This window comes from Bombus affinis, chromosome 5 (assembly GCF_024516045.1).
Source record: "Bombus affinis isolate iyBomAffi1 chromosome 5, iyBomAffi1.2, whole genome shotgun sequence".
Lineage (NCBI taxonomy): Eukaryota > Metazoa > Arthropoda > Insecta > Hymenoptera > Apidae > Bombus > Bombus affinis.
Window position 1 is genome coordinate 17142776 of NC_066348.1, and position 27186 is coordinate 17169961.

At 47.2% G+C, this 27186-nt stretch overlaps 1 protein-coding gene across 27 annotated transcripts in view; it reads right to left on the reverse strand.

Moving 5' to 3' along the window:
* The window catches only part of LOC126916767 (voltage-dependent calcium channel type A subunit alpha-1), a 99281-nt gene that overhangs the window by 19300 nt on the left and 52795 nt on the right, over positions 1-27186 (reverse strand). For 12 of the 27 annotated variants that reach the window (XR_007710728.1, XM_050722884.1, XM_050722890.1 and 9 more), the window contains exons 3-19: positions 20980-21094; positions 20342-20736; positions 16348-16451; positions 15286-15441; positions 14903-15123; positions 13317-13420; positions 12400-12515; positions 12118-12177; positions 11925-12017; positions 9795-9995; positions 9033-9460; positions 8501-8823; positions 8291-8413; positions 7647-8210; positions 7149-7494; positions 6825-6989; positions 2866-2976 (exon numbers count right to left, since the gene is read on the reverse strand). Coding sequence is in view for 26 of the 27 variants with exons in the window: in XM_050722884.1 (XP_050578841.1) it covers positions 2866-2976; positions 6825-6989; positions 7149-7494; positions 7647-8210; positions 8291-8413; positions 8501-8823; positions 9033-9460; positions 9795-9995; positions 11925-12017; positions 12118-12177; positions 12400-12515; positions 13317-13420; positions 14903-15123; positions 15286-15441; positions 16348-16451; positions 20342-20736; positions 20980-21094 (3625 nt within the window). In the remaining variant the exon portion in view is untranslated. Of the gene's footprint in view, positions 1-64; positions 176-2865; positions 2977-6824; positions 6990-7148; positions 7495-7646; positions 8211-8290; positions 8414-8500; positions 8824-9032; positions 9461-9794; positions 9996-11924; positions 12018-12117; positions 12178-12399; positions 12516-12889; positions 13006-13316; positions 13421-14902; positions 15124-15285; positions 15442-16347; positions 16452-19371; positions 19473-20341; positions 20737-20979; positions 21095-25823; positions 26139-27186 lie in introns of those variants that run through there. The other 15 variants (XM_050722885.1, XM_050722888.1, XM_050722891.1 and 12 more) reach the window with 7 other exon arrangements.

Consider the following 27186-nt stretch of genomic DNA (forward strand, 5'->3'; position numbering starts at 1 on the left):
ATAGAAATATAGTTGCGTGTGACTGAAATTGGTGGAGTTAGTGATTAAGAGGATTTTTCTATACCTTGTATCCGAAGGCGACGAGTTTGAGGATGCACTCAATGAGGAAAAGGAATGTGACGGCGAAGTTCACGATGGTCAAGGCGTCCACAAGTTTTGGCGGCGCCTCGTGATACTATAAAATACACCCAACACACAAACGTAACACAAGCCTAGATTCTGTATCGTTGCCCGTCTTTTTTTTCTTTATTTCTCCACTACGATTCTTTTCTATGTCGCGAGTCTCCCGTTCGTTAAACTCGATTTCACGCAACCTCTCGTCAACTTTCCAGACGGGCTACACACAGTCGCGCTGTGTTTACCAACAATTCGCGTACATTTTCTACTCGTATCGTTCGATTTTCCTTACTCTCTTCGTTTACCTCGTATCAAACCCCCAGCCATTTTATTCTTCCGTATTTCTTCGTCGTTCGACGGCTCGAGCAAATTCTCTTTCTTCGCGAGAGATGCTTCCCATCCGCTTCTCGCTCGTAAGCAGTCGTACGAAAAGAAAAAGAAAAAGAAAAAAAGAAAGAGAATAGAGAGAGCAGAAATTGAAACGTCGGACGAAAGAAAGTTTGCTCGATTCGTTTGTCGAGGTTGGAAGTTGGATCGCAACGGGGTTACTTCGATATCACCATCGAGACTCTTTTCTATATTTCCGCAACTTTTAGCCCGCTCTCGTATCATAGACACATCCGCGCGACAGCTTCTAGCGATAAAGAGGAGAGAAACGCGAGGAAATTTCGATACTCAGGACTCTGGCTCGCGCGGCAACCGATTTTCGAAAGATCGAAGTAATCCCTTTGCGATAAACGGGAACCGGCGGCTCCCTCTTTCGATCGAAGAACCCTTCGATCGACCTAACCTCTTGTTTTCTCCTGCGCAAAGTATTCGAGCAAGTCTAACCAATCTTCGACAGAGCGATCTTTCCGAGTAACCGATCGTTCCCGCGCGCTTCATCGGCGCACCCGAAACGACCCATTTGGTGTACGTGTGTGTATCTGTGTATGCGATGGGTGTGCGTAGAACCCGTAACTGGTCGTTCCCGGTGGTGGTAAAACGGCATGCGTGTGGCGGAAATCGGTGACAGTCGTCGAGCCTTCCGTTCTTCTCGTTATACTTTGAAATCGACCGTTCCATCGCCGACGAAGTTTCACGAAGGAGTACAAGTTTTATTTCGTTTTACCCTTTCGTGACTCCACCGACGTGTATCGAGACTCAGAACGTACCGGTCGTTCGTTCGGTACTGTCGTTCACGATCGTATCTCGACGAAGCGGCGATCGTGACAGTGATATTCGTCGTTGGCCCATAACACGCAATCTTTGCAAACAACAGAGACACCGTACGACGTCGAAGATCGATTTTAGCCGCGATCGTCCGCCTACTACTTTCATCGATTTTATCGTCTCGCTTTTATCTCGGTCGACGATAACTAGCGAAGAAAGACGATCGAGAGAAATCGATGCTTCGCGTCGAAGCAGCGGTGCACGCATGCGAGAATAAAAAAATACATCAACGTGCGGTGATTACGTGCGGATGCAACCAGGCAATGAGCATACGGGGAGCTTTAGAGTTACGTTCATCGTGCGTGCTAGCCGGATTTACTTCCTCGAGGCGGTCCCCTCCGTTCGACGTATCTCGTGGGAAAAGTTTGGTCGAAAAATTAAAACAACGAGCCGAAAAAAGAATAGAGAGAGAGAGAGAGCAAGAGAGAGAGAGTGTGTGTGTGTGAGAGAGAGAGAGAGAGAGTGAGAGATATGAACGAAAGAATAAACTGACGTTATGGTTTTTGTATCTTCGTGTCTGAATACCGGCAAATGTGAAACGCTAGTGTGTCGTGTAGTGTGGTGTTGCGTGTGTGTGGATTTCGAATATGTTTCATAAACTACCTTTCATAGCGGTATTTCGAGGACGCGTTTAACAGCGAGGTACGACGCGATGTAGATGCGGCTTAGTTTTGAAACGAACGTTCCGCGTCTTGTTTTCGGAACGACTCGCGGTTAAACGCGTTTTCCGTCCTCGTTACGCGTACAATTGCATCTACAGACACTACGAATTTTGGAAAATTCTATTTCGATGTTTCGTGTTTAATGATTCTGAGAGTGTCGAATCGACGAAGACCGCGGATCGAAAAATTTCGAAGACGAACGTTCCACGGAGTTTTCCTCGATATTTCTCGATTCCACGATCCTCGTAGAGCAAGAAAATGCGTGTACACGAACGCGCAACGCGTTCGATCGGTGTTCAGAGCCGAACATCCGCCGCAATCTATCGCGAGAAGCAGGCAAAAGTACGTAAGTTTCTACGTAAACGGACAACCGAGTGAAACGAGAATCGACGAAAGACGCGCGCGTGCTACGGACGTTTAGCGTGTGTTCAGCTCCGAACACAAAAGGTTCTCCAACGATAAGTAGTGATCTGTTACACTCGTACATACACGTATCCTTGCGATACACGGATATTTTCGAGTACTCGAGTAGACAAGATACTACCTATTCTTCCAAAAAAAAAAGAAAAGCTCTAATTACACTCTAACAAGCGAAACTTACCAGTCTACTTCGAAAATTGATTCTGCGATCGTCTTCTCAAATTTAGTAACTCTAAAGTCGTTGCTAAATAGATTTCTTTCTTTTTTAATCGCGCAAACGTCATCAGCGCGGAACGACGGATACGACAAAGACAAAGTCGCAGGCATCATTTTTCGAGGAAAATGCCGCTCGAAGCGTGATCGCACGCTCGAGCCGGCTACTCTAAGCGAGTACGTTCTTTCGATAATCTGTTCGATGAGGGGAGATGGGATTTGTTGGTATAGTGGAGCTTACCCTGACGCCGAATGCGGCGATCTTCAGTATGCACTCGACGGTGAACATCCCCGTGAAGCACATGTTCATGTACTTCAGCGCGTTCTTGTACGCGTCGCTTTGCCGATGGAACTGCAATGCATACACTGACAAACACACGGCCGAGAGAGACAGACAAACGGACGTACAAGCCTATGAATTGCCGCGTATTCCGACCACGAGCCACACGGTGGGAATCGAAGCTTCTATAACCACCGCGATTCCCCCTTTCGCCGTTTCTCGTCTTTCTCCGTGCCTGCCGAAAGACAGCAGGAACGGCGAAAGACCGAGAATCGGAGAAAGAGCGAGGGCTCTTCTTCGTGATCAAGCGATCCGTCCATCGACACGCTTACCGAACACCATATTTTGCCGTAAAGCGGAGGAAGAATCGTTGAACGTTGTGAAAATCGACTTGTTCCAAGTTTAGCGCGTTGATAAATTTAGCATCCTCTGGCTTAGGATATCGCGACAACGATCGAAGCGTCGCGTATCGTTGGACGGTTCCCCCGGTGTGACACGGTATTACAAATATATAAAAGACGTGTGTACATATGTATATATATACGTATATATATATATATGTATATGTATATATATATATATGGATATATAGATATAGATATATATATGTATAGCGAGGGACTTTCCAGTCGACAGAAAAAGGGAGACACATAGGCGTATAATATTAGCGTTAACCTAGATACGTGTATTTGTAGGACCGTACAGGGTGTGTACGGTAACGGTGACATTAAAGGGATTGTTTCCTCTTTTATAACGGTAAAGTGAGGGGGATGGCTTTAGGCGGGCGGTACGGTATCAAGCGTGGAGCTAACTTGTGCACATGACTATGCCGGTAGAAACTGGATGTCGCGACATGGCGATCTTCCCGTCTTCTAGATTGAAATTACGTCGAAAAATCGAAGTCTCGTACCGATAGGACAGGTCGATCACGCGATATCCTGGCGATCAATCGCACATCGAGAGCTCCGACGATGATGAATCGCGTTTGACGAGACGCAACGACCGAGGGGACGAAACCGAGATTCTACGACGCCGATCGTAAAGTTTGGAATCATTGCGTTATTTCATAGAATTCGCGGCTTCGTTGGTCATCGATGTCCGAATTAATGGTGAATATTGGTAAAACGATCGAGACAGCGATTCCACGTTTTCGACAAGTGGGAACTTGCGAAAAGGCTATAAAACGATATCTCTCGGTCGTTCGCGTTAGGATTTGTTTCTAAAGTGGAGCGATACGAGAGTTTGGTGTGCCGGAAGAGAGAGTCAGAGAGTCGTGAGAAACTAGAGGAAGAACGAATCGCAAGTCGGCGAAAAGAAAAACGACGAAAGGAAACGAAAAGACGAACCGAAAGGAATTAAGATATGGAGAGCGAGCTAAGGCACGATCGAAAGAAAAAATAACGGTGGTCGGTGGAAGGAAAGGGGACGGACGGTGTATGAAAAGAATCACTTCGCTCGAGGTGATTCGATAATACTAAAATAATCTTTCCTCTTTTCGTCTGTTCGATTTCGAGGAGGGGATTGGAAGGATCGAATCGTGCGGGCGCCCCGTGCAAGAAACGTGTCTTTTTCTTTGGTATTGGAACAGACACACACACACACATTCGGTAGACCTCGTGTTGGTTGGTTCGCTCGACGCACAGTCCAGTCGAGTTGGATTCGCTTGCGAGCAGCCAGCATGCGACACGCAGTTTCGTAAGTACGTGTGTAACGAACAACGGATGTGACATCTTGTGTGCGATACGTGCTGCGGAACGTGTCGGGAACAAATACGTGCCTTTGGGCAAAGAGATCCAGCCTCGTTGTTCCTTCCCTCGACTTTCGTCGATCGTCGAACTCGAAGGAGTCGACGCACCGACGAGAATTTTACGGAAGAACGACGATCTCGTTTCTCTTGGCCGCGATATTTAAATATGGTGTGTCGTTTGTGTGTGCTTCGCATTCGCAAAACCATGTGCAGTACGGTGTAGAAAATGATTCATCGATGTTGTTTCGCATCGTCAGGCAGCATTTTCAAAAACGAAAAGGAGTCGAAAGGAAACGAACTTTTGGCGTGGATTCGACCTCGGTAACTGCATAAGTATGTCTGTATCGCGTGGATCGACTCGACTAGCCGAGTCGTTAAGCATGATCGTACACGTGTCGCGTGCGTCCTCTAAAACTTCTACGATCGCGTTGTTCGAGCGCTGCAAGACCAAAGAGCGTGAGTTTGCTCGCCACGCTAATTTGTTCGTCGATTGCGTCTGCGACGTAATCGCGATCGGCCGAGGCGAGAAGCGTATCTCTCCGTGTTCGCAACGATCGGCCTTCCAACGAGTAACGCTGGAACGCGAGAGACAGCTCGGTGCGCGCCAGGCGAATAGTCCCAGCGTCCAAGGAAACGAACGAATCGAGAAAAAGATAGCAAAAAGAGCGCAAGAGAGAGAGAGTAAAGAGAGGCGCGTGGATTCGCGTGCAGGGCTGTCGTATGCCGCAGCGTTTTCTCTCGCTATTTCGATCGTGTACTTTCTATTCTCGTTGATCTTCGATCGAACGAAGCCGGTTACTCGTGCAACGCTTCGAACCCCGCCACCAGTTCAAACATGGGCTTGTCAAGGCGTACGAGTCGAACGCACGTCGTGTGTATGTGTGGGTGTGTGTGTGGTCGTGGGAACACATCGATATTCGATATCGGTTTTTCCACGCATCTTCGAGTACGTCTACTATCAAGACGAGGACACAGCAGCGGGCATGCAATAAAAAGGGGAGCAAGGAGTAGAAGAAGAACGGCACAGAGAAAACAAAACGGTCGCGGAACGCAGAACTTTACCGAACGTAATGAAAATCGAACGTAATGAAAAGAAGCGAAACGGAAAAAACCGATATACAAAGGGAAAATAAAATATCGGAGGAAAGCGAAAAGAAACGTTGGATAAACGCGCGAGACCGAGGTAGGTGGTAGGATAGGATAGAGCAGAGCGCGAGTGCCGTGAAACGTTTCGTTTACTTTTCAACGCGTTCGAATTCGGCCGCTTGTACGAGACAGAGAGAGGGAGAGAAAGAGAGAGAGAGAGCGATTGGATCGCTCGCGATTACAAGAGATCGATATATTCGAAAAGTACCTACTTCCATGGAAGATCCAATCGGCTTTGGTCGTTCGAACCGATTGCAAATTCAATGGACGAGCGAGACGGACCAGCGTGCCGGAAGACGAGGAGGCAGGCACTCGCGCATGCCTGGCATGGAAATAAAAGTGTCCCGATACTGGAACGAACGGGAAAGAGCGTAAAGTAAAAAGCATCGAGACACATCGTGAATCACGATTGTTGTCAACTAAAGTCTGCTCCGAATGGATTCAAAATGACGAAAGAAGGAGAAAGAAGAGAAGGAGCGTTTGGTTTTCCAGAGGGAAACGCAAGAGTATTCAACACAGCTGTGTACACGTATCAGTGGGTACAAGGATGACAATTATACAGAGAACAATAAGTAAATTGGCAGGCAAGAACAACAATGTCCTCGTACAGATATAACGTTATATATCTTACAGTTGCCTCGAACTCTCCATTGTGCACGTTTGTCGATAACGACGAGTGATAGATACGTTCTCGCGACTCTCGAAACCACGAGAATCGGTGTTAGGCTGCTTTTCGATTGGTTAAAGTTGCCAAAAACGCGAGATCGAGACTCGACGAAACGCGAGTACAGATCGAGTACAGAGAAAGGGGAAAGAAATCTTGAATCGATCGTTGTTCGTAAAATTACACGGCTACGCACGAAGGATACCAAACGCGTGCTTCGTTGTTCGGCCTTCTCCGTCGTGCGTTATCGCTGTTATCAGGCGCGTAACGTCCACAAGAAAATCTAATTACGCTTCTCTTCGAGACGTGATTCGGAGAGAAAGAGAAAGAGGGGCAGCAAACCAGCTAATCATTGACGCTTACCTTCATCATGAGCAGTACTGTGTTTAATACGATGAGACCCATGATAAAATATTCGAACGGCGTCGATACCACTATTCTCCAGATTTTGTACTTTACGCTGTTTCGTTCTTTCGGCATGTACCTCTCCAATGGGCGAGCTTGTATCGTGAAGTCTATGCAAGATTTCTGAAACGAATGGAAACGAAACGAATAAATCGACCACGCGTAGTCGATCGATCGACGCTTTCGTATCCGATCTCTCTTAGCGTTAGACGAGCCAGCATCCTCTCTCGTTAGTATACGACCGATATAGAGATCCGGTTAACGGTAGTCCAGCCAACCAACCTGATTTTTGTCGATTTCGCCGTCTTGCAGTTCAGCCTCTCCCTGCTCCTGGAAAGTGATGATAATCAAGGCCACGAAGATGTTGACGAAGAAGAATGGAAATACGATGAAGTAGACGATGTAGAAAATGGACATCTCTATACGAAAATTTTGAATGGGGCCTTTGTCCTCGTACGTGGCCGCCATCGAATTCTGCAGGATTTGTGGCCAACCCTCGCCAGTTTGCACCGCGAACAACGTCAGCATAGCGGCCATCACGTTGTCGTAGTGAAAAAACTGCGACTGCCACTCTCGTTTCCTTGGCTCGGGCAATAGGGCGCCCTCTTCGAAAACGAAATATTGACCCCTGCGAGGCACAGCGAGGAGAGCATAGTGAAACGTAATTGGAATTTATTTGCACCGTCGAAAAGAACGAGGACAATTTTTACGATAAAATCCCGTACCTCGATGTTGGTCGATCGGTTTCGCCGGTAAAGGTAAAAGAAACGAGATACTCACTGGCAATCCTGTTCCGTATATTTGCTCTCGTCGTTGCAGTAGAAGAACTTGCCGTTGAACAGCTGCACCGCGATCACAGCGAATATGAATTGGAACAATATATACACTATGAGAATGTTGATGACATTTTTAAGACTGTTCACCACGCAGTCGAACACCGCCTTCAGCTTCGGCACTCTCTTGATCGTCTTTAACGGTCTAAGTACTCGGAGCACTCTCAACGACTTGATCGTCGAGAGATTTTGTCCAGCCGAACTACCGGTCATGTCGAAGGCGAACGAAACCGCGGCGCATATCACAACCACCGCGTCCATAATGTTCCAGAACTCGCGCAGATACGAGCCCGGATGAAGGATAATCCCTAGATCGATGATCTTCAGTATCATCTCGACGGTGAAGACACCGGTGAACGCGTAATCGAAGTAATTCAGAATTTCGTTCCTCGGCGAGTTCTCCTTTACGGGATCTTCGGCGGCCAACGCGATACTCGACAGAGATATCACCACCATTATGAAGAAGTCGAAGTACCTCAGGTTGACGACCCAATGGGCGGCTCTTCTTACGCTGTCGTCAAACACGTTTTCGAATTTCGTATTTTATATACCAATCTTATATACGAATCTAAACGGGCTAGGGCAACTTACGGATTCGTAGGGGACAGTATAAACATGGAGGAGTATGGCAGCATTGGTTTTGGTCCCGTGTCATCGTCTTCGTCCTGCTTTTTCTCTTCTTCGGACGACTGTTTACCACCTTTTCCGTCTTTGCTGAAATTCAAAGACAGTTACCGGAGTTGGCAGCGATTCGTTCGCATCGCGTGTTCGAGATTCCGTAGAAACCAAGAGGAAACTTACAAATTCTGGTTGGGGCTCGGAGGGCAGATTTCTACCTTGGGCGCGCCACCGTCTTTCGGATTCTGCAGAGATTGGATCTCTTTCTCCAGTTCCTGCGCCTGTTTCTGTTTATCCTCTACTTCCTCCTCGTCCTCGGCGGCGCTCAGCTCCTGCGCGTTTGCCAGATTGTCGACGGCGATAGCCAAGAATACGTTCAGCAGAGTGTAGTTGCCGAACAGCACCAACACGATGAAGTACAACGAGTAGATCATGCCCCTCTTGTGACCGCCTTGCGACTCTATACCCTGGTACATCACTTCGTTCCAATCTTCTCCGGTCAGGATCTGCGTGCACCGAGTTATACAACAATTACAAATGGTACCGCCAACAACGTGTCGTTTCTCTTTCTATATCTATCGAAGCTACTTTCGTCTAAACATTTCGTCTAAACATTGCGCCGACGGAAAGACCATGTCTCGTGTAACTCTTTCCTTACGGTCGAACGCAGTTCGAAGCAAATACGCAAGTTAGATAGCGGTCGAACGAAACTTACTTGGAAGACAGTGAGCAGCGCGATGGGAAAGGTGTTGAAGTTGGTGGGCGGCGTGCCGTAATCGAAGTTGAACTGGCCGCCAAACAGCTGCATACCGAGCAGCGCGAATATGAGTATGAAGAGGAAGAGCAGGAAGAGCAGGGAAATGATGCTACGCATCGAGCTGAGCAGCGATATTACGAGGTTTCTCAGGCTCTTCCAGTATTTGGTGACCTTAAAAATTCGCAGGAGTCTAAGGGCACGTAGGACGGAGAGGCCGAAAGAGCCGGACTTCACCTCGGACCAGATCACTTCGAAGATCGATCCTGAGATGACCACGCAGTCGAAACGATTGAAGCTCGAGTCGAAGTATGTGCGAGGACCGAGCGCGTACACCTTTATGAACATCTCCAACATGAACAGAGCCAGGAACACGAACTCCGCGAAGTCTGTCAACATCCGTTTTAACACCGTTCACAAACCGGAGAGACCAATCAAATTGCTTTCGTACAGAATGATTCTTTTGCTGGTTAATTCAGAGGCAATGAGCGCCAATTACGTCACGATGATACATTTCTCTTGCTACTATACTATACTATACAATGCTATGCTACGCTATGCTATGCTATGCTATGCTATGCTATGCTATGCTATACTATACTATATTATACTATACTAAATATAGCGAGAGTGTGTAATTGGCGGCACTGTCGCTGAGTTAACTACTCGACGAAAAGATTACCCTGCACCGATCGTTTGAATCTGCCGGAATTGTTTACTTACAGAGGAAATCGGTCAGCCATTGCGGCTGACCGTAATGCTCCACGGCTACGCAGACGGTGTTGAAGAACACAAGAACGATGACGAACCAGTAGAACTTTTGCGATTTTACAGACTTTCGTATCCAGTACCTGAATCTTCTCTCGGCCAGCCAAAACTGCTTGCAAGGTCCCTTTTCTTTCGTCGAGGAAGCCCTCGAAAACCCTATAAACCGTACATCGATCGTTTTAATAATAATTTCAGCATATTCGTATCTCTTCGATACCAGTCGACCGATTTTCTTCGTGCTTGTCTTTTCTTTTGCAATTTTTTCTTTTCTTTTTTTTTTTCTTTGCTACAACAGAGATGATATCGAGTAATTTTTCCAACGAATTTATCCGTGCAATCGCGTTATATCTCGTTAGCGCGTTAACTAACGCTTTCCCGATAATATATATCGTACAATAAATAGCGATACAACAAATTACTTCCCGGAAAAATGTTGCATCGCAGAACGCTAAAAGTTTGTCGGCACTCGGTGATGTATTCGATATCGTGATCCGATTCCAGAAACTTTCTTCTATAACTCTGGCTGATAATAGGTTCTACCAAGTTCGTCTGGGAGATCCTGTTTATCTTTGACTTTTGTTCTTTCGTTTTTTCTCGTTCTTCGATTATTTAGCGGACAGATATATAGTGGACAGAGACACATCTATTCTAGAGATTACTCTAACACAAGCGGCTGTTTCTATCTATTCTGGACCGACGATGCGTGAAGCTAATCTACGACTAGACGTCGAACGCTACCACTTAACCAGTTTTTTACGGCGTTCTATTTCGTCAAACAGATTTCTCGCCGTACACTACTAAAACATCGATATCGGTACTCCTCCGCCGTTGGACGTACCTAGACCACGTGGATACACATTCGCCTGGCACATTCGCGACTCGTCGTTTTATCGATATCGATGAAACGCGAAATTCTCATCAACGAACGGAAAGAACGACAGGTATCGGCGATTCTCGCGAATGCCCCAGGCTGATCGGTAAGTATAAATATACATAAATACAAGTATACACAATTACACCAGCCAACAGAAGCAATTCTTAGAAAAAGGAAGATAAAACGCCTCGATTCACCGTAGTGTGTCGTAATTTCTGAGTGTTGAGAATTTCGAAGACGTTTAAGTTTCTTCGTTCGCTTTGTCGCGCTGTCTTTCTTTATGTGTATGTATGTATGTACTTTAATTACGCGAGGGTAATTGTTCGATCGGAAGATGCGAGATATGCAGCGATGCAAAGCGAATCGGAAACGATTCGCCCGTCTACATGCCCAAAAATCGGCACGTCCAAAAATCTCGTTGATCTACGTGTGTACATGAGCGCGCGTATGTGCGTGTTGCGAGTACTGATACGGTTCGTCGCGTGCGTCATAGGTGAAACGAAAGAACCTTTGAAAGGAAAAACACAGAGGAAACAGATACGAAAACAAGTTACGAATACAGCCTCGTTTACGTTGCTCTTTGCGAATCGTAACACTGTCTGGTTGTAGTTACCTTTCAGATTTTTCTTAGGCACTGAAACAAGAGGAGCATCTGATAGCGTGTGTCTAGAATGTTCGTCGCCGTGGTCGAGGGAATTAAAGTGTCGCTCTTTATCGGATGCGAAACAGAAATCAGAAGGAACGTCAGATCGTCCCACGAGCGATTCTCGCTCGCGCCAACTTCTGCATTTCTTCTTCGTTCGTTCGTTCGATCGTGGATAGAATTTCAACGGGAAGGCGAAGATTATTACTCGTGAGACCATCCGACTTTGGTTTATTAACGCGTCGATTGCAACGCCGATGAACATGAATATGCAAAATAGAAAGTAACGCCGAGGGAGACTTGGAAATGAAAGAGAAAACGAGCGAAACGATGCTTTCTCCCCAATGCGAACAGAGAATGATCGTAAGACGTAAATATTCTTTAACGTCCTCTATCCAATTACGAACGATGCACGAACGATGGTCGGTTCACCAAAGGTCAATGCGAAATCCTTCGTTAGAGTCTGAATCGTTTCAAAGATTATTAACGTTTCGATCTTCGATCGAAGAGCGGTCAAAGATAATATACGCGTTAGAGGTAACGTCGAGCGGGGAAAAATACAACTCACCGTCGTCCTGGTCGTCGTCGCCTTCCTCCTCCTCCGTATCCGTGCTTTTGCTCTTGCCAAGCTTTTTCTTTTTCGCCTCGGCTCTTTTTCTTCCTGCAAACATACGTACATTTTTTTCTCCTCTGTCACTCGCTCGATACGCTTTAACATTCTCGTCGACCAAAGAAATTCGTAACGAGACCCAGCCACCAACCTTCTAATATGTGCTTCTTCTCCTCTTCCGTGGTCCTTTCTTCCGCGAGTATTACCTCCTCTACAAATAACAACGTATATTTACTCTCTATACGGTGGAACGCACGAAGAAGACGAAAGCGAACTCGGTCGAACGAAAATGGATCGACCTATCGTTAGACGATGCGTAAAATGACTGATACAAAAAGGACAAAAGCTACGAGAGTTTACAGCCTAAAAAAGACGTTAGCCGTAAAGGGTGCGCGATCGATAAACGATGTAGCTGGCATGTTGACTTTCTAACCTGCTTTGCAGATCCAATTCAGGTAACAGTACAGTTCATGCTCGAGCTGCTGCTGTCTTCGCAATTTCAGGAAGGACTGCCTGTTCTCCACCTTTTCCCTCTCCTTCGCAAACTCTCTACAAGCGTTACAAAGATGATAGAGCAGCGTTACACGGGACGACAAGGGATCGTTTCCACGTAAATACGCCTTTCCCCTTTTTCTTTCTTTAAGCGCGTTACTTTAACCAGCGAATATCCGAGTCGTCGCCGAGTATATTCTAACCTAGCGAGTGGGTCTACCAAGGATTCTATAATAACGGCACGTGACGTATCGTATTAACCGCGACGCCGGTGTCTATCGGGGCAAACAACTACAGGTTGTACTACTAGCGGAAGGTACGTAGCGCGACGACCAGTTACTCTGGCTTTACTACTGCTACTGGCGACTCGCCTACCCAGCGAGTAAAAGGCTAGCGCGACGAACTTAAGGAAAGATCGATCGTTTCGAAACCTGCTTGAGTGATCCATTTTAAGTAGGCACTGAACGCAGTCGTGAATAGACGCTTTCTCTTTGTTTTCTGATAAGCCGCCCGCCTCTCGACGCGTGTTCTTTCGTTCGAAAACTCCCTGACGAACAGAAAGAAACGTAATCGGCCGTTCTTGGCTGAAACCGCGACTGCCTCACCCGAGTCGTTGAGCCGTTCGTACTTCGAATAAACGAATTCTCGTCGACGCGACGAATCCACGAGACATTTTTCTTCCACGTGCAAATACCAAGATTCTCTTTTACATAGTTCAGTAAGAAAGCGAATAACGTTTCACGTCCACCGTGGATTTGTTACGTGTTCGTAAAATTCGTAAAAAATCCGACAAATTGGCAAATCAGAGAGAGACGAACGTGAACGAGGATCGCGATAATCGAAAATGAGGATACTCACCCGCTCAGGACACCGAGAACTAAGTTCAGCATGAAGAATGAGCCAAGGACGATCAATGGTATAAAGTAAATCCAGTTGTACGTGCTGCCAAGAGCGTCGTTTGTCTGCAAATTTGACCAGAGCCACGTGAAGCCCATGTTACGTGTGCGAGCGCGAGTCACCGATTCCACGCAGCTGTCACGCGCATCGATCGCGATGATCGAAACCAAACGATTGGCATACGACGTACAAACATCGAGACGCTTAACCTTTCGTCCCCCTCCCCACTCCCCTCCCACCTTTCCCTTTTTCACTTGTTCTCGTCCCGCTGGGAATCTATCTCTAAGAATCTTCGAGCTTTCGTTTTTAACTCTCCCTTGCAAGAAACAGCACCAATTTCCCTCGTCGCGAAGGCCAATTTCGTTTCGAGTTGCAAGAATGAAACTCGAGGTACACGCTCGTCGATCCGTACGCTCATCGTGCAGCGTTACGAATCACGAGTAACACGACTAGTCGATTACACACAACACTTAAGGTGACAGTGATTAGAAAACGAAAAAAAAAAAAAAAAAAAAAAATAGAAAGAAGAGAGAACATATTAACACTATACAAAGAGACAACGGTCAACAGTTTCATGGATATCGCAGTGCCATTTCTCATACAACAGGCATGTATTATTTGTAAGATACGATTTGCCAAAAAAAAAAAAATATATATATAAAAAAAAACAAAAAAAAATAAAGAAAGATAGACAAGGAATTTCCATCGTACCGAGAAACGAAAGATATCGATCGTTGTGCGCGGAACCGAATCGAAGAAATTCAAGATCCTCCGACGGAGGATCGCGCGGTTTGAAGTTCTTCGAGTTCCGGTAGCGCGGAGTACGAAGCTTACAAAAAGAAATGCGATTAACACCAAGATTTGCAAAGAGGGCTGAAACTGACAGTGTTATACTGAGCAAGGTGAACATGTAGGTCAGTGTTAGCTGTAAAACATCTGCAAGCATTTCTCTTCGGTTCCGACGAACAAGTATGAGACGGGCGGAAGCGAGACGTCATAGGGCACAGACACAGATATAAAGTGAAAAGAAGGGGGTGAGAAATAAACACGGGCACACAGACAAGGGACGATCGGACAAGGATAGAAGGACCGTTACGAAGGGACGAAGTATACGATCACATTTAGAAATTTCAACAGACGTATTAAAAGTAGCGAACGACGGCAAGCAATGGAAGAAAGGTATACATATATAGGGTAGGTAAGTGAAACGACAGAGAGAATGAAACGTACTCTCGTCGAATCGACGACTCGAATCGACCACTCGCAACGCCAGGTGGTTTTCCCCTTGGCGAAACCGAGTCTTTGTCGTTCGCGGTCGATTTCGAGCCGAACGAGAGAAATTTGGCGATAAACGAACGACGGATGCGAATAGGAAAATAAATAAACGTGGACATGGAACGGAGAAAGTATCGGCACGTTTGATACGCGTTGACTCGGGGTAGGTGCGCGACGTGACGACACGAAACGGAGAAACGTACGTATATAGGAAACAGAGAGAGAAAGAGACAGAGAGTTTTTAACACTGAAGGACATATCTCTTGCTTTACCCAGTACAATATGGCAGTCCAGCCCTCCATAGTGATGCACTGGAAGACAGTGAGCATGGCGAATCCGATGTTGTCGAAGCTGGTGATGCCGAAGTTTGGTCCCTCCCAGTGATCCATGCACGTCGAGATGTTCGCGTCGCACACGTGGGCCCCGAATGGCGCCTCGGATTTGTTGTCCGTGTTACACGGGCTCGCCTGTTCGCCCTCCTTCACGATTACATCTACAACAGAGTGAACGTCAGACCGATCGGTTCTTCTTCGTTCGCATTCGTCAACGACTCTAGTACTTGGACGGATCGCTTTCTCTCTCCGGCTCTTGTTTTCCGAACGAAATTGTATCGAACGAAAGAAAAGAAACGCTTCTCTCGACGCGGTTTACTCACTGATATCCCTGATGCTGTAACACGTTTTATGCAGGGTTCCCGAATAGAATTCGAGCCCGATGATGGCGAATATCACGATGGCGAAGAGCACCAGCAGACCGATCTGCAGAAGCGGCGCCATTGCCTTGATAATAGACTTGAGCACCACCTGGAGACCTGTTTGGAAGAAATTCGACAGGAGTAATTCAGGCCCAACCACCGCGCCCTCCAAGCGTTTATTTACTCTCTTTTTACTCGTTTCGCGTCTCTTTACTTTTCCTCGCTGCTCGGGGAAGCGTGCGTGCCGTACTGTCTTTTCTTTTCTTTTCTTTTTTTTTTTTCCCGAAGCCAAGCTCCCGAAACGAAATCAACGCTCGACTATCGTGTTTAAATAAAGGCGTTTGTATTATCGATACGAGGATCCACAGCGGCTAAACAATTGAGATACTTCGTTCTTGTTACATGGACACAGCATACAACTCTCAAAAGATATAGCTATTTGGGTGGTGCTACGTAAAACAAAATAGTCGTTCTAACGTTGCAAGGCATCTACGTGTAGATATATAGATATAAAAATATATACTTGCAAATAACGTTAATACTACAACTGAACTACGAGCTTTATGTCTGAAACGTTTAGTCGTCGGTTCGCTCGTAATCGGATCTACGTAGCAGTTATCGATCAATGAAAACGTTTCGAAGAATCGAAGATCCGATCGATCCCCGAAGTATCCGAATTGCAGAGGCAGAGGCAAATCAGAATGCGCGTTCCTCGAGCACCGAGCCTCGTGTTTTCGCGTTTTTTCTTCTAAGAAAAAAATTAGCTCGCTCCGTATACCGAACGGAATCGAACGTGCGATATACTTAAATTTTCTTCGTGGCTGGAAATTATTTTCAATAGCGACTCGAAAGCGAACTGATCGTTCGAAAAGTGCCAAAACATCTGACGAGCGAGTGATACTTAAAAAAAAAAAAAAAAAAAAGAAAAAGAAGAATAGAGAAAAAAAGAAGAGAATGACGGAGAGGCCGTTTCGTTCGATTCGGCTGGATTTTCATGGCCGATTGTATTGAAACGCTACTCACTCGGTATGCCGGAGACAAGTTTGAGCGGTCGCAACACGCGTATCGCACGCAACGTGCGCAGATCCATATCCAGTTCTATGCCTTGCGAGAACGCCGTGATGAACCTGCCCCAAAACACACACACCCCGCCACACTTTACTACTTTCTACTCTATTACACTAATACTCACGCTACTTAAGTACTTAAGCTACACAACTATGTGGTAACTAGCGTTCTATGACCTAACCGATGGGAAATGGGAGAATGTCTAATCGGGGTGAAGCTCGTCGGGGACCGATATATCTTCGCTTCTTTTTCTTCCTTATAATATATACGACACGAAATCAATTTTATCTCAACGTACGTTTTCTATAGCCTTTCCAAACTATGTAGGTCGGACGGACAGGGGATGAAATTCTATGATCGGCGACTTTAAACGCGACCGTTCTTTACCATTTCCTACTACGTCTATGCCGACTATGACTAAATTGCGTGCTGATAAGCGGATCCGATATACACTCAAAAGTACTAGGAGACATCTTTTATCGTTAATAATTACACTATCGATAACGTTAAACGTAAATAACAGATGATATAACGCGATCTTTCGTTTAAATCTTTCGATAAAACGTATCGTTACTTTGTACCGTTTTCCAATTTTCAAGCAAATATAATAACTTTCGAAACCCTAGGACTTTTGAGCGAAAGCGCGAATAATAAAACTTTTAACTGGTCGCGTATTTCCGCGTATGTACTGCGATCGATGGCGACTGAACGTGAAAGTAAACGTACAATCGAATTCAAAGACAAAAAGCTCGACTCTCGATTGTCACAGCGTCGGATTAGCTTATCGAATTAGCGCATCGTTGGATCACCTTTTAAACTATAATCGCGAAAGGCGGAGAAAACGGTTTCCAAGTTCGATCAATTCGGCTTAATATCGAAAGCATGGAGACGGGTTAACGGGTCGACGGGATGGAGCAACTACGCTAAGAGATTAAACGTTTAATGATTTCTTTTATCAAGAGGATTTCGACGCTTGGATAGAGAGGAAATTCTTATTAAGTTACTCACGCGAGATTCTAATTCTAGATGCCGTTGAATACGATCCTCTGCTAACTATAACTCTAGTTCCACGAAGATAATAAACGTAACATCCGTCGCGGTCGTTCAACTCGTTCGTCGTACAAAGCTTACCCCCGTTCTCTGTCGATTGCAAAAATATCGACGGATCGTTTCGTTTAATCATCCGTTTATTTCGTTCTGATTTTATCGTTCAAAACGACCACGACGGATCGTCGATAACGTTGGCGTCCTAAATATAGCTAGGATCGTTCGGGCCCTAAAATACACCGCTAATTGGGAATGTCTATAAATTAGAAGCGAAATAGGAAGATTTCCCATACTGCAGAGTTTGCATTCTTCGTAAGATCTTCGTGAAATCTTCGTCGAATCATGGCAGAATCTTGGTCAGCGTGGAAGAAAAATTGATTTCATTCTCGAACGTTGAATTTGCATCCTGGTATCTTTTTTCTTTTTTCTTTTCTTTCTTTTCTTTTTTTTTTTTTTTTTTCTTTTTTAGGTAAGAGGAATCCGAATTCGTTCGCACGCTATGATTCGTGTTGCGGAGTAATCGTGGGGAAGAGAAATTTCGAGGACCGTGATCGAAGGGAAAGCAGATCAGAGAGAGGATATCTCGGTCGAAGTCTAAAAGTCTGTGTAGGACTGTGACTCGGTCTCTCGAGGATGTCTAAAGGTACCACTCTCTAGCAAACACGAGCTTGCTCGAATACGTTACTGTTCTAGAACATGTACCTATTTACCAACGTATAGTCAATTCTATCAATCAGTGACTGTGACTAAAGATAGAGTTTGCTAAATATAGAGACACCTGCAGGCCAGTAGTTTCGTGTTTTTTGCGTGTGTACGTGTGTATTAAATATACGCGTGCGTATTCCGCGTTACACGACAGGTTTCGAATCGAAAGAAATCTAACGTATATATTATAATTCGTACGCTGTTCAACGAGCATCGAAACATCAGCGAGACCGTTTAAATCGAATTCGCTTCGGTCGTTCGTTCGTCTTCGGCCGTTTATCGCGTCGTATGCGAGCGAAATATTTTCTCGAAATTTTCGATACACCTGACGTGCTAGACGCTACGTGAGCTGAATACGAAAAAAAATTCGAACGGCGAATTAAAGATACTCGTCGGGCATCGCGGCAACGAAAATTCATCGCACGTCCGATAACTTTTCCTTCCCTAATGAAAAGCCAAAGATTTCGTCGATGACCCGACGTGCCGATATATCCGCGCCGTGTGTTACGTAAGTGTGTGCGTGCGTGCCACTCTGTGTGTGTGTGTGTGTGTGTGTGTATGTGTGTGTGTGCGCGTGCGTGCGTATGTATGTGTCTAATTTGTCGACTTTGAAACTCTCTAAATGTACGAATAACTTGTGCACAAAACTGAACATAACGACAGAAGATATAGAGCAAATAGTAACGCAATATAACACTAGCGACTAATTCACGCAAGTCCTCTATAGAGACAGTAGAATATCAATAATACGCATAGATATATATATATATGTATAACGTATAAGACACTCGAATTACGCAAACCACGTGGACACAGAATATATATATATATAGATATTATGTTCAATTAATATCGATCATCAAACTGCCAACGATCATCTAGCGTCAATCAACTGTTTCTAATACACCCATAGCCTCTAAGTGGTGGTCAATCAACGATAAAAAACGGAACGCTTAAACGACGTGAAAAACGTGTATAAATAATCGGGAAAACTAAAGAAGGAAACTAAAAGGATAGAAACTAATAAATCTGTAATAGAAAGATGAAACGTATATAAAACTAAGGAGACTAGTCGAACGCACACAAACTGCCAGGAACAACGGGGGATTAGTTAGTTAGTTAGTTAGTTATCAATCTGCTGCTCGACTGTTCTCTGTTACTGCACTCTGTACTGTTACTTATGGCGTTTGTATCGTTTGCCGTTTCGCAGAACTGTGACTGACTCACTTGGAATTTTCGAAACCAGCTTTAGCGGTCTGAGGACCCTGAAGGAACGTAGCATACGCAGGTCGACGTCCACGTTTGTTTCGGCGAACACGGTCATCGACCTAATCCAAGGATTACTCTAGAATCTATCTGCTCGGCCGAAAAAAACCGATCGACGTGCGATCTCCTTAAATCTTAAATCAATGCGGAGAAAGATCCTTTCGTTGCGTCGTCGTTAAATTTCAAGTTTTGCGAGTTTTCGTTCGCGCGTAAACGTTTCTCTCTTCGACGTCGAATCGATCGTCGGCCAGCAAATCGAAATGCGTAGGACGCGGCGAACGACGCGGAAAGAAAGGCTTTCTCCGTAAACGGGGCTCCTCGAGGCGAGCGTAATCGGAGGGACAAGAGAGGTGGTCGTTTAAACGCGAAATCATCGAAACGGAACGCGCTGGAAATTCGATCAAAGCCTGACCAAGTACGAGACATTCTCCTCGTCCACTGTTTTCCTCTCCGTGCGTTTTCTTACGAGACGAAGCGAGTGCGGGCGCGCGATGCATCGCCATCCAACCGAGAGACCAACAGAGAGACAAAGAGACAGTGGAAGATGGAAAAAAGTGGAAAGAGCAAGAATGCGCTCGTTCGTTTGCACGGAGTAGAAGAACACGGGGGGATGGAGAATGAAATGATGAGCGAGTTCGCGGTGAAACAAAGTAACGTGAAAAGTAGAAGGAAACGAAAGTACGTGAAACTCGAGCGATGAGCTTTCGCGAATTTTAACGAAGGACGGTCCCTGTTTTCCGTATTCCTCGGCTGTTTTACGTCTCTCTCTCTCTCTCTCTCGCACGCGCGCAAATCGATCGACGGGGCTTTCGAACTCGAACCGAGAGCGGAGGAATACGGAAAAGCGAGACCTCCCGTTGTCAAAGATCGTCCCGGAGAAGAAAGGGGAGAGTTATCGGTAGCGTAGAATAATAGAAAACGATTCGCTCACCCGGTCACCACGACGAAGAAATCCATGATGTTCCAGATGTTGCGCAGATAGGAGCCACGGTGGAGGACGAAGCCAAGGGCGAGGATCTTGAGGCTCGCCTCGACGCAGAAGATCCCGAGGAAGTAGATTTCCGTGGCCTCGAGCTTCTGCGCCAGTATGGTTTTGTCCTGCTTCGGCAGGTGCTCCTCGAGGGCGAGGACTACGCAATTGGCGATGATGGTGAGCAGGACGGCGTACTCGAAGGGCGGCCATTCGATTATGAAGCGAGTATGCTTCCTGATGCAGTTATCCTCCGACAGGATGAACAACGACGTAGTGCCCTTGCCACCTGCCCCACCGCCACCCGCCCCTCCGCCCTGATCCCGGCCTGGCGCCATGTCCACCAGACCAGGTACCTGTTTACAACGTTTTCCTTCCCTTTAATCTCATCCTACCCCCTTTCTTACCATCCGTATCCTTCCCCGATACTCTATAAACCCAACGCGATTCTTTTCCGATCGATAGCGACCGCTTTTCCCCGAGAAACCGAACGTTTCCACGTTACGACACGCTCTCGGGGGCGAATGCCCAACGATACCCGATCCCTCCGCGACAAACCAAAGAAACTAGCACGTAGATTTTTCGAGTTCGCCTCTTACCTCCCCTCCAAAGCTAGTCCAGTCACCGAGACCACTCAGTCCGGCCAACCTCGGCCTTCTCCTGTACTGACTCGCGTATCCAGGGTCCCTTTGTGCCGCCTCTTGCGCTGCCAACCTGCAAATCACGCAAGATAAAAGGCGTTAGCCAGCGAGCAAAACTCACGATACGTTATCGGGCACGCGTACGCGACGGCACACCTTGCCACCAGAGGATACCATCGATTTTGCAAACTCGTAGTTCGCGGCGTGTCACCGGCAAACACGGAAACGAATACGCGACCGCGAGAAGCGGACGCGATCGCGTTCGACTTTCGTGATACGCGACATTCGACCGAGCAATTTCGGCGAGAGATTCCGCCTGTCGAGATAAGAAATGCAAAGTCACGCTACCGAGGCATTGCGACGCGATCAAATACGCCAGGAATATACGTACAGAGCGTGATTATTTTTGGGAGGATAAGAATCGCCTGGTCGGATGGTAGTTGCCAAGTGTTTCGCCAGAGAGGTCGTTAATGGCCAGCGCGAGCATATAATACGCCGCTGGGGCTAATTAACTACATTAGCCGAGACTTTTGCAGCTAGAAGCCTGCCACGTGCGTGGCTTCTACTCGTAGGAAAGTGCAATCAAGGTAGCCGGTAATGCAATAACTCGCGACAAGGATACCGCATAGGACATCCGTTCATTTTGTCGCGTGCTGCGTGCCTTCTAGCTCGATACATAGCTGGCTAGCCTCGTTGCCAGATTACGTTCTATTCACCGAGCCTCGATTCTCTCTATTCAGCCGCGATCAGCGTCACCATCCTTAACAAGTTCTAGCTCGTTTACCAACAAGACGATCAACTCCTTGTTGCGTCGAACCGCGAGCAGATCGTTTACCGTCGATATCGCCCTCTACGACGATCCAACCGTTTCTCCGACGATACGCAACAGATACGATAGGAAAAGTATTTCGATTGGCCAACCTTTCTTTTCCCAATTCACCGATTCTAGGAAAAAGGTTGGCTGCTGAATTTGCACAACGCGCGAACGAATATATCCTTGATCGATGGTAGTTACACTGGGGATGTTCCTTGGAGCCCACTAAAGTGCTCCGTAAGTTCTTCCGAGAACGCTGGGACTCGAGAATGCCTGCGACGCCCTTCGTTCTACGACGAGAGTAATCGGATAATGCAAAATTTCTAACGGCGACGAGTTTGCTCTTTAAAAAATGGTATCCTCGTTTCGCCGACCTAACATCCGACATCGAATTCGTTCGGTCGTATCCCTTTATAACTCGGTTCGCGATTATCCTTCGTCGATCGGACGTGTTTGCGTAATTCGCGACACGGCAGAGACTAATTGCGCGTTGTTCATGTCAATGCTGGCGAAACTGCGTAAACCGATACATCGCGTAAACGTGTTTCGACTCATCGAATCGGTGCAATTCATTCGTCGATACAACCGTTGCTCGGAACGTTCGATCAACGCAAACTACAAACGTCGTCTGGTTGCGACGACTTGAAATTTCGCGAGACTGGCATGCGGCACGAGTTTTCCACGATTTCTCGGCATCTAAAAATCGCAATGTCCTCGGCGTTTTTCAAATCTATGCTCTACGCGTACAGGAACAGCGTGATCGAAACGAGAGGACGCGCGCAATCTCGTCGATCAATTAATAACGATTTAATTTAATCAAGCCGTAGATACGAAGTCCATTGTCGATGCAAGCGGTAATTTGCCACCTACGCCGACCTCGTACACGCGAAACGCATCAACACGGCATTATCAGTCAGCCACGGTGTCGTAATAACGATAACAATGTTACCTATCGACGCAATCATCGCTGTTATATTCTCATTCGTTACGTCAACGTTTAATTAACCAAGTTCGAACCAGAAAATTGACTTTTCGACTGTTTACGTTTTAAATCCAACCCATTTTGCACAAATCGAAATAACTCGTCTCGTCAAAAGTCGTCTTTTCCTCTCCGTACAAGGTCCCTCGGATAGGCTGGTTAAACGCGAAGGAAGCGCGTTAGAATTGCAAGCGACTCCCTGTCAGATTGACTGTTCGTTCGTCCGTTCTGTCCGATAGAAGGTCTCTGAATTATTGAGATCGAAGCGCGAATAATTGATAAAGCGTAGCCCATATATCGGTAAGATCGATAGTACTCTCGAAAATGAGCTAGCACGGTCCACCTTCGAACAGTTCGACAGCGGAGACCGACGCGTCGCATCGTCTAACATCGCTCGGTCCTCGTTCGAGCCGTCTCGATGATCGTTACGCCAGCAACAGGTGTAACCTATTGCCGATTGCACACGGGCGAAAACTTTCGGAATTTAACCGATCGGACGCGCGCCGAGTCGAAATCGTTCGCGCTTTTCTTCGTCGGACAAACCGGCCTCGGTTAACGCCCGATTCTGCACGAGCAACCGAGTTTCGCTCCGCCGAATGGCTGGCGATCGAGCCCGAGGAACGTCGCGTCTCCGAGCGATTTACGATAGAAATCGTTGCTGACCCGAGGGTCCCTGGGATTTCTCGGTAAATTAGCGAGGAACGAGTCGCGACACCATGCTCTCCCATTCGAAATTGCGAGAGGCGAATTAACTTTGCGTCGTCGAGCTAAAAATCCGAGTTAAAAACCCGTGACGAAGGTTAATCGCGATTTATGCTAGGCAACGCCGTCCAAAAAGACTTTTTACAGGTTACCGAGCCACGATCCGAAGCACCGAGATCCGTGCCAAACCCTCGTGTCGCCGGCCATCCGTGTTTTTTATTCGCGGTAATTAATACAAGGGCTCTTTCGCCCCTCTCTCTCTCTCTCTCTCTCTCTCTTCGATGCGTTCGTCTTTCCGACGATCTCGATCGTTTCGTTCGCGCATGCCCAAACGCGCTACGTCGTCCGAATGTTCACGATTCGATCGTTTTTTCCAAGCGACGCGGGGCAAAGTCGACGGACTCGTTACCAACGAGATCAACGAACTCGAGATCGTTTCGGCGTGAACGATTTCCTGCGAAAGGCTGAAATCCTATCGATCGAATATATTCGGCGCCGCGGATCGTAGTTGGCTAGAATTAGCCGGCGTATGGTCGGACCACCGACGCAAAACCTAAAGTCTGTTTGACCGTAACCGATTGATTACGTCGTGCAGTTTCTCGAGGAAAACGGAAGGGAACGTCGCGGTTCTTAAATGCGAAAGGTCGTAAAACGTTTACCGGAACGGAGAAACGTGGGAACGGAGGAAGGTTGGACGGCGTATTTTTGCTGCGCAAATACCATCCTTGACTCTTACCGATCGAACCGACGAATTTGCAGAGCTCGCGAATTTACTTTAGAAAAATTCACGAAGGAACATGAGAATAGCTGGTCGGGTTACGGCCCGAAGGAGATGGAACGTTCGCGAACCGGCGAACGGGACAAGGAAGGTGCACGCAAAAATAATTGGCCTTCGATTCCAGATCGTGAACTAACGAGGGAGCAGTCGTGAGAGAAGGCCATTTTTTTCATCTTGTTGCGGGTATAAATATGCGCGATATCGAATTTTCCGACCCGAACTATCGCGAGAAAACGTTCGAGGTGCACGATATTCGTTTCTTTCGATTTTCGATGATCGGCCCTTTGAATCTCTGCTTTCGGGCAACGAACAATTATCCGGATGCTATAAAAAAAAAAGCAAATGTGTCGCAGCGTCTCGTCCGACATCCTAGTCGACGGAACGGCGTTCCAGCGTCGAGAAGCATCGAGATTAGTGTCTATTCGTAGCAACTGGGACGGCACTTAAAAGTTTATTATGGCTCATCAGTTATCGACGATACTTCTCGAGAGTTATTAATATCTTTCGGGAAATCAATATGAAAGACGTGACGCCGCGCTATAACGGATCTCCTTGAAAATCGTTGTATCGGTGTGCATGATTCTCGCGTTAACCCTTCCCGAAGTCGTTTAGTCAGCCACTAATACGAGAGACTATCCCTGTTATCCTTAATTTCTACAAAAGATCGACGAATCAACGATCTGAACGTTCTAGCCGTTGCAGTACATCGTGGTTGTAGATCGGTTTTCGGTAATGCGTAAAAAAAAACTCGAGCGAATTGGGGCTAAGTTTATCAACGATATCAACCGTATCGTGTTTTTTAAGCAACCGGGTTTGCACGCAACCAGAAACTTCCTAGCCTCGGAGCTCTCGAAACAAGCACGGTAATATCGCACGATACATCTATACCGCGACTAATCGGCGCAGGCGTCCCGTTTACGAGCGAAAATCAAACATCCGCGAGAGCAAGGTATCGCGAACATTCGATTTCTCGATGAACGTGCCAATCGCGATCACTCTTGAAAAGCGTTTCGGGCGGAAGAAACGCGACGAGACTCGTTCGAAGAAAGAGAAAGGTAAATGACGGAGAAATCACGGAGGAATCGTCGAGGGTTAGAAAAACGCGATATGAAATAAGCGTGATGCGGGTGGGGGGTAGGCGTTATCGTGCTCGAGTCCTGATTCATCCTTGAAGCAGCTCCCACGCGGTACGAGGCGCAGCCCGAATAGAGGTTAACGTTAAACCGAGAACGGTCGAGAGGAATATATTCGAGCGGAAGAAAGGGTATAGGGCGAAGGAAGAGCGAGAGAGCGAGAAAACAGGGAAGAGGGACGAGAAGATAGGGGGATGAAATTGGCGGCCGACTAAGAATCGCAGCAGCTCGAGTGCGCCGGTCGCACCACCCTGGGTCGCAGGGATTCGGGCTGGCGCGCAGCCGAATCGCCGCTCTGCGCCACGTGCGCAGTATATCTGCCGCCCGTGTGTCCGGCATCTTGCTGTCTGCTGCTTACCTTCCTACCTTTCAACCTCTGCTCGTCCGTCTACCTACCCTTTGCCTCGTCCCGTGTTTTTCCACCACGTGCACGCTACCAAAGCCGATCGAACGATCCTTAGGATTACGAGCACCGGTCGAAGCATCGTCGCCGACTCGTTCACAGGCTGCAATCGTCGCTCTCCGCGAGAACGCGTCTCCGGGGCGTCTCCCGGCAGCCAGCTGTGCCGCGCTGCGACCGCGATCGTTACCCGAAAAGCCGGCTAATGTCGCCCTCTAAATGCGCGAAACGATCTTGCCAAAAAGCACCGGAGCACCGAAAGCGCTGTGACGCGAGCATCACGGCGCCCACCCGTTCGACACCTCCACCGTCTCGCGCTTTCTCTCTTTCTCTCTCTTTCTCTCTCCCTCTATCTCTCTTTCTCACTCTCCCTGTCGCGCTTTCTCTCCGACACACACACCTCGATTCTCTGGCATCTCCGCGATATCGAGGCTACAGTCGGCGACGTTGCGGAGCCACCTAGAGAGAGGGGGTTCCTGGTGACGTCACCTCTCCGCCATTTTGTCCGGTGACGTCAACCGAGCCACGACCATCACGACCGCCACTACCGGCCGCGTACCTTCCAGCCTGTTCTACGTTTTCGCAGGATTCTTCCGTCAACCGGCTGCCTACCTCCTTCCAACCTACCACCGTCTGTCTACGACTATTTTCCTTTTTTGCGTTTTCGAAATTTCAAACTACCTCCGACGACGCAACGTATCTATAGAACCAAACAACGACACGAAAGCGATCGTAACATTGGGTCCTAGCGTTTAGGGTTCGACGGTGTGATCCGATCGTAAACGCAACGTGTTCGTAAACGCAAAAAAGGTGTTGTTGGGTCAGTGGCGATTGTGCGAACGTCCAAGCGTCCCAGCACACCGGTGGCTAGTGCGTAAATCTAGGTCGAGGTAGTACGGCCGTGGGCAACGGCATTCGGGGGAATTCGATGCAGCGGTTCGCTTATGCTCGGCGTCGAGCGACGCGATCACCCTGCATAACGTTCGTCTTAATTATTCGATTCGAAGCGCTCCAGGCAGCGGTCGATCGACCGCGGTAATCGCATCAGCCGGTCACAGCGTGCCAAGACTTTTCGCTAACGGACACGCGTCACGCGGTACCACCTATCCGATACTACGATACCTTGCGTCACGTGTACCGGATAAACTTCGCGAGAGGAAAGAAATTCCCAGCGCCTCGTTCAACCACGAGATCCCATTTGCAACACGTAGCGGGTAGGACGCGTGGAAGCCGAAAAAGAACGTTCGATATTCATCCAGAAACCATTCCTATTTGAGAAATTACTATAGGAAATGAAATTTGCACGATGTTAAGCGGAGAGACACGTTGAACGTCGCTGCTATCAATCGTTATTCGACG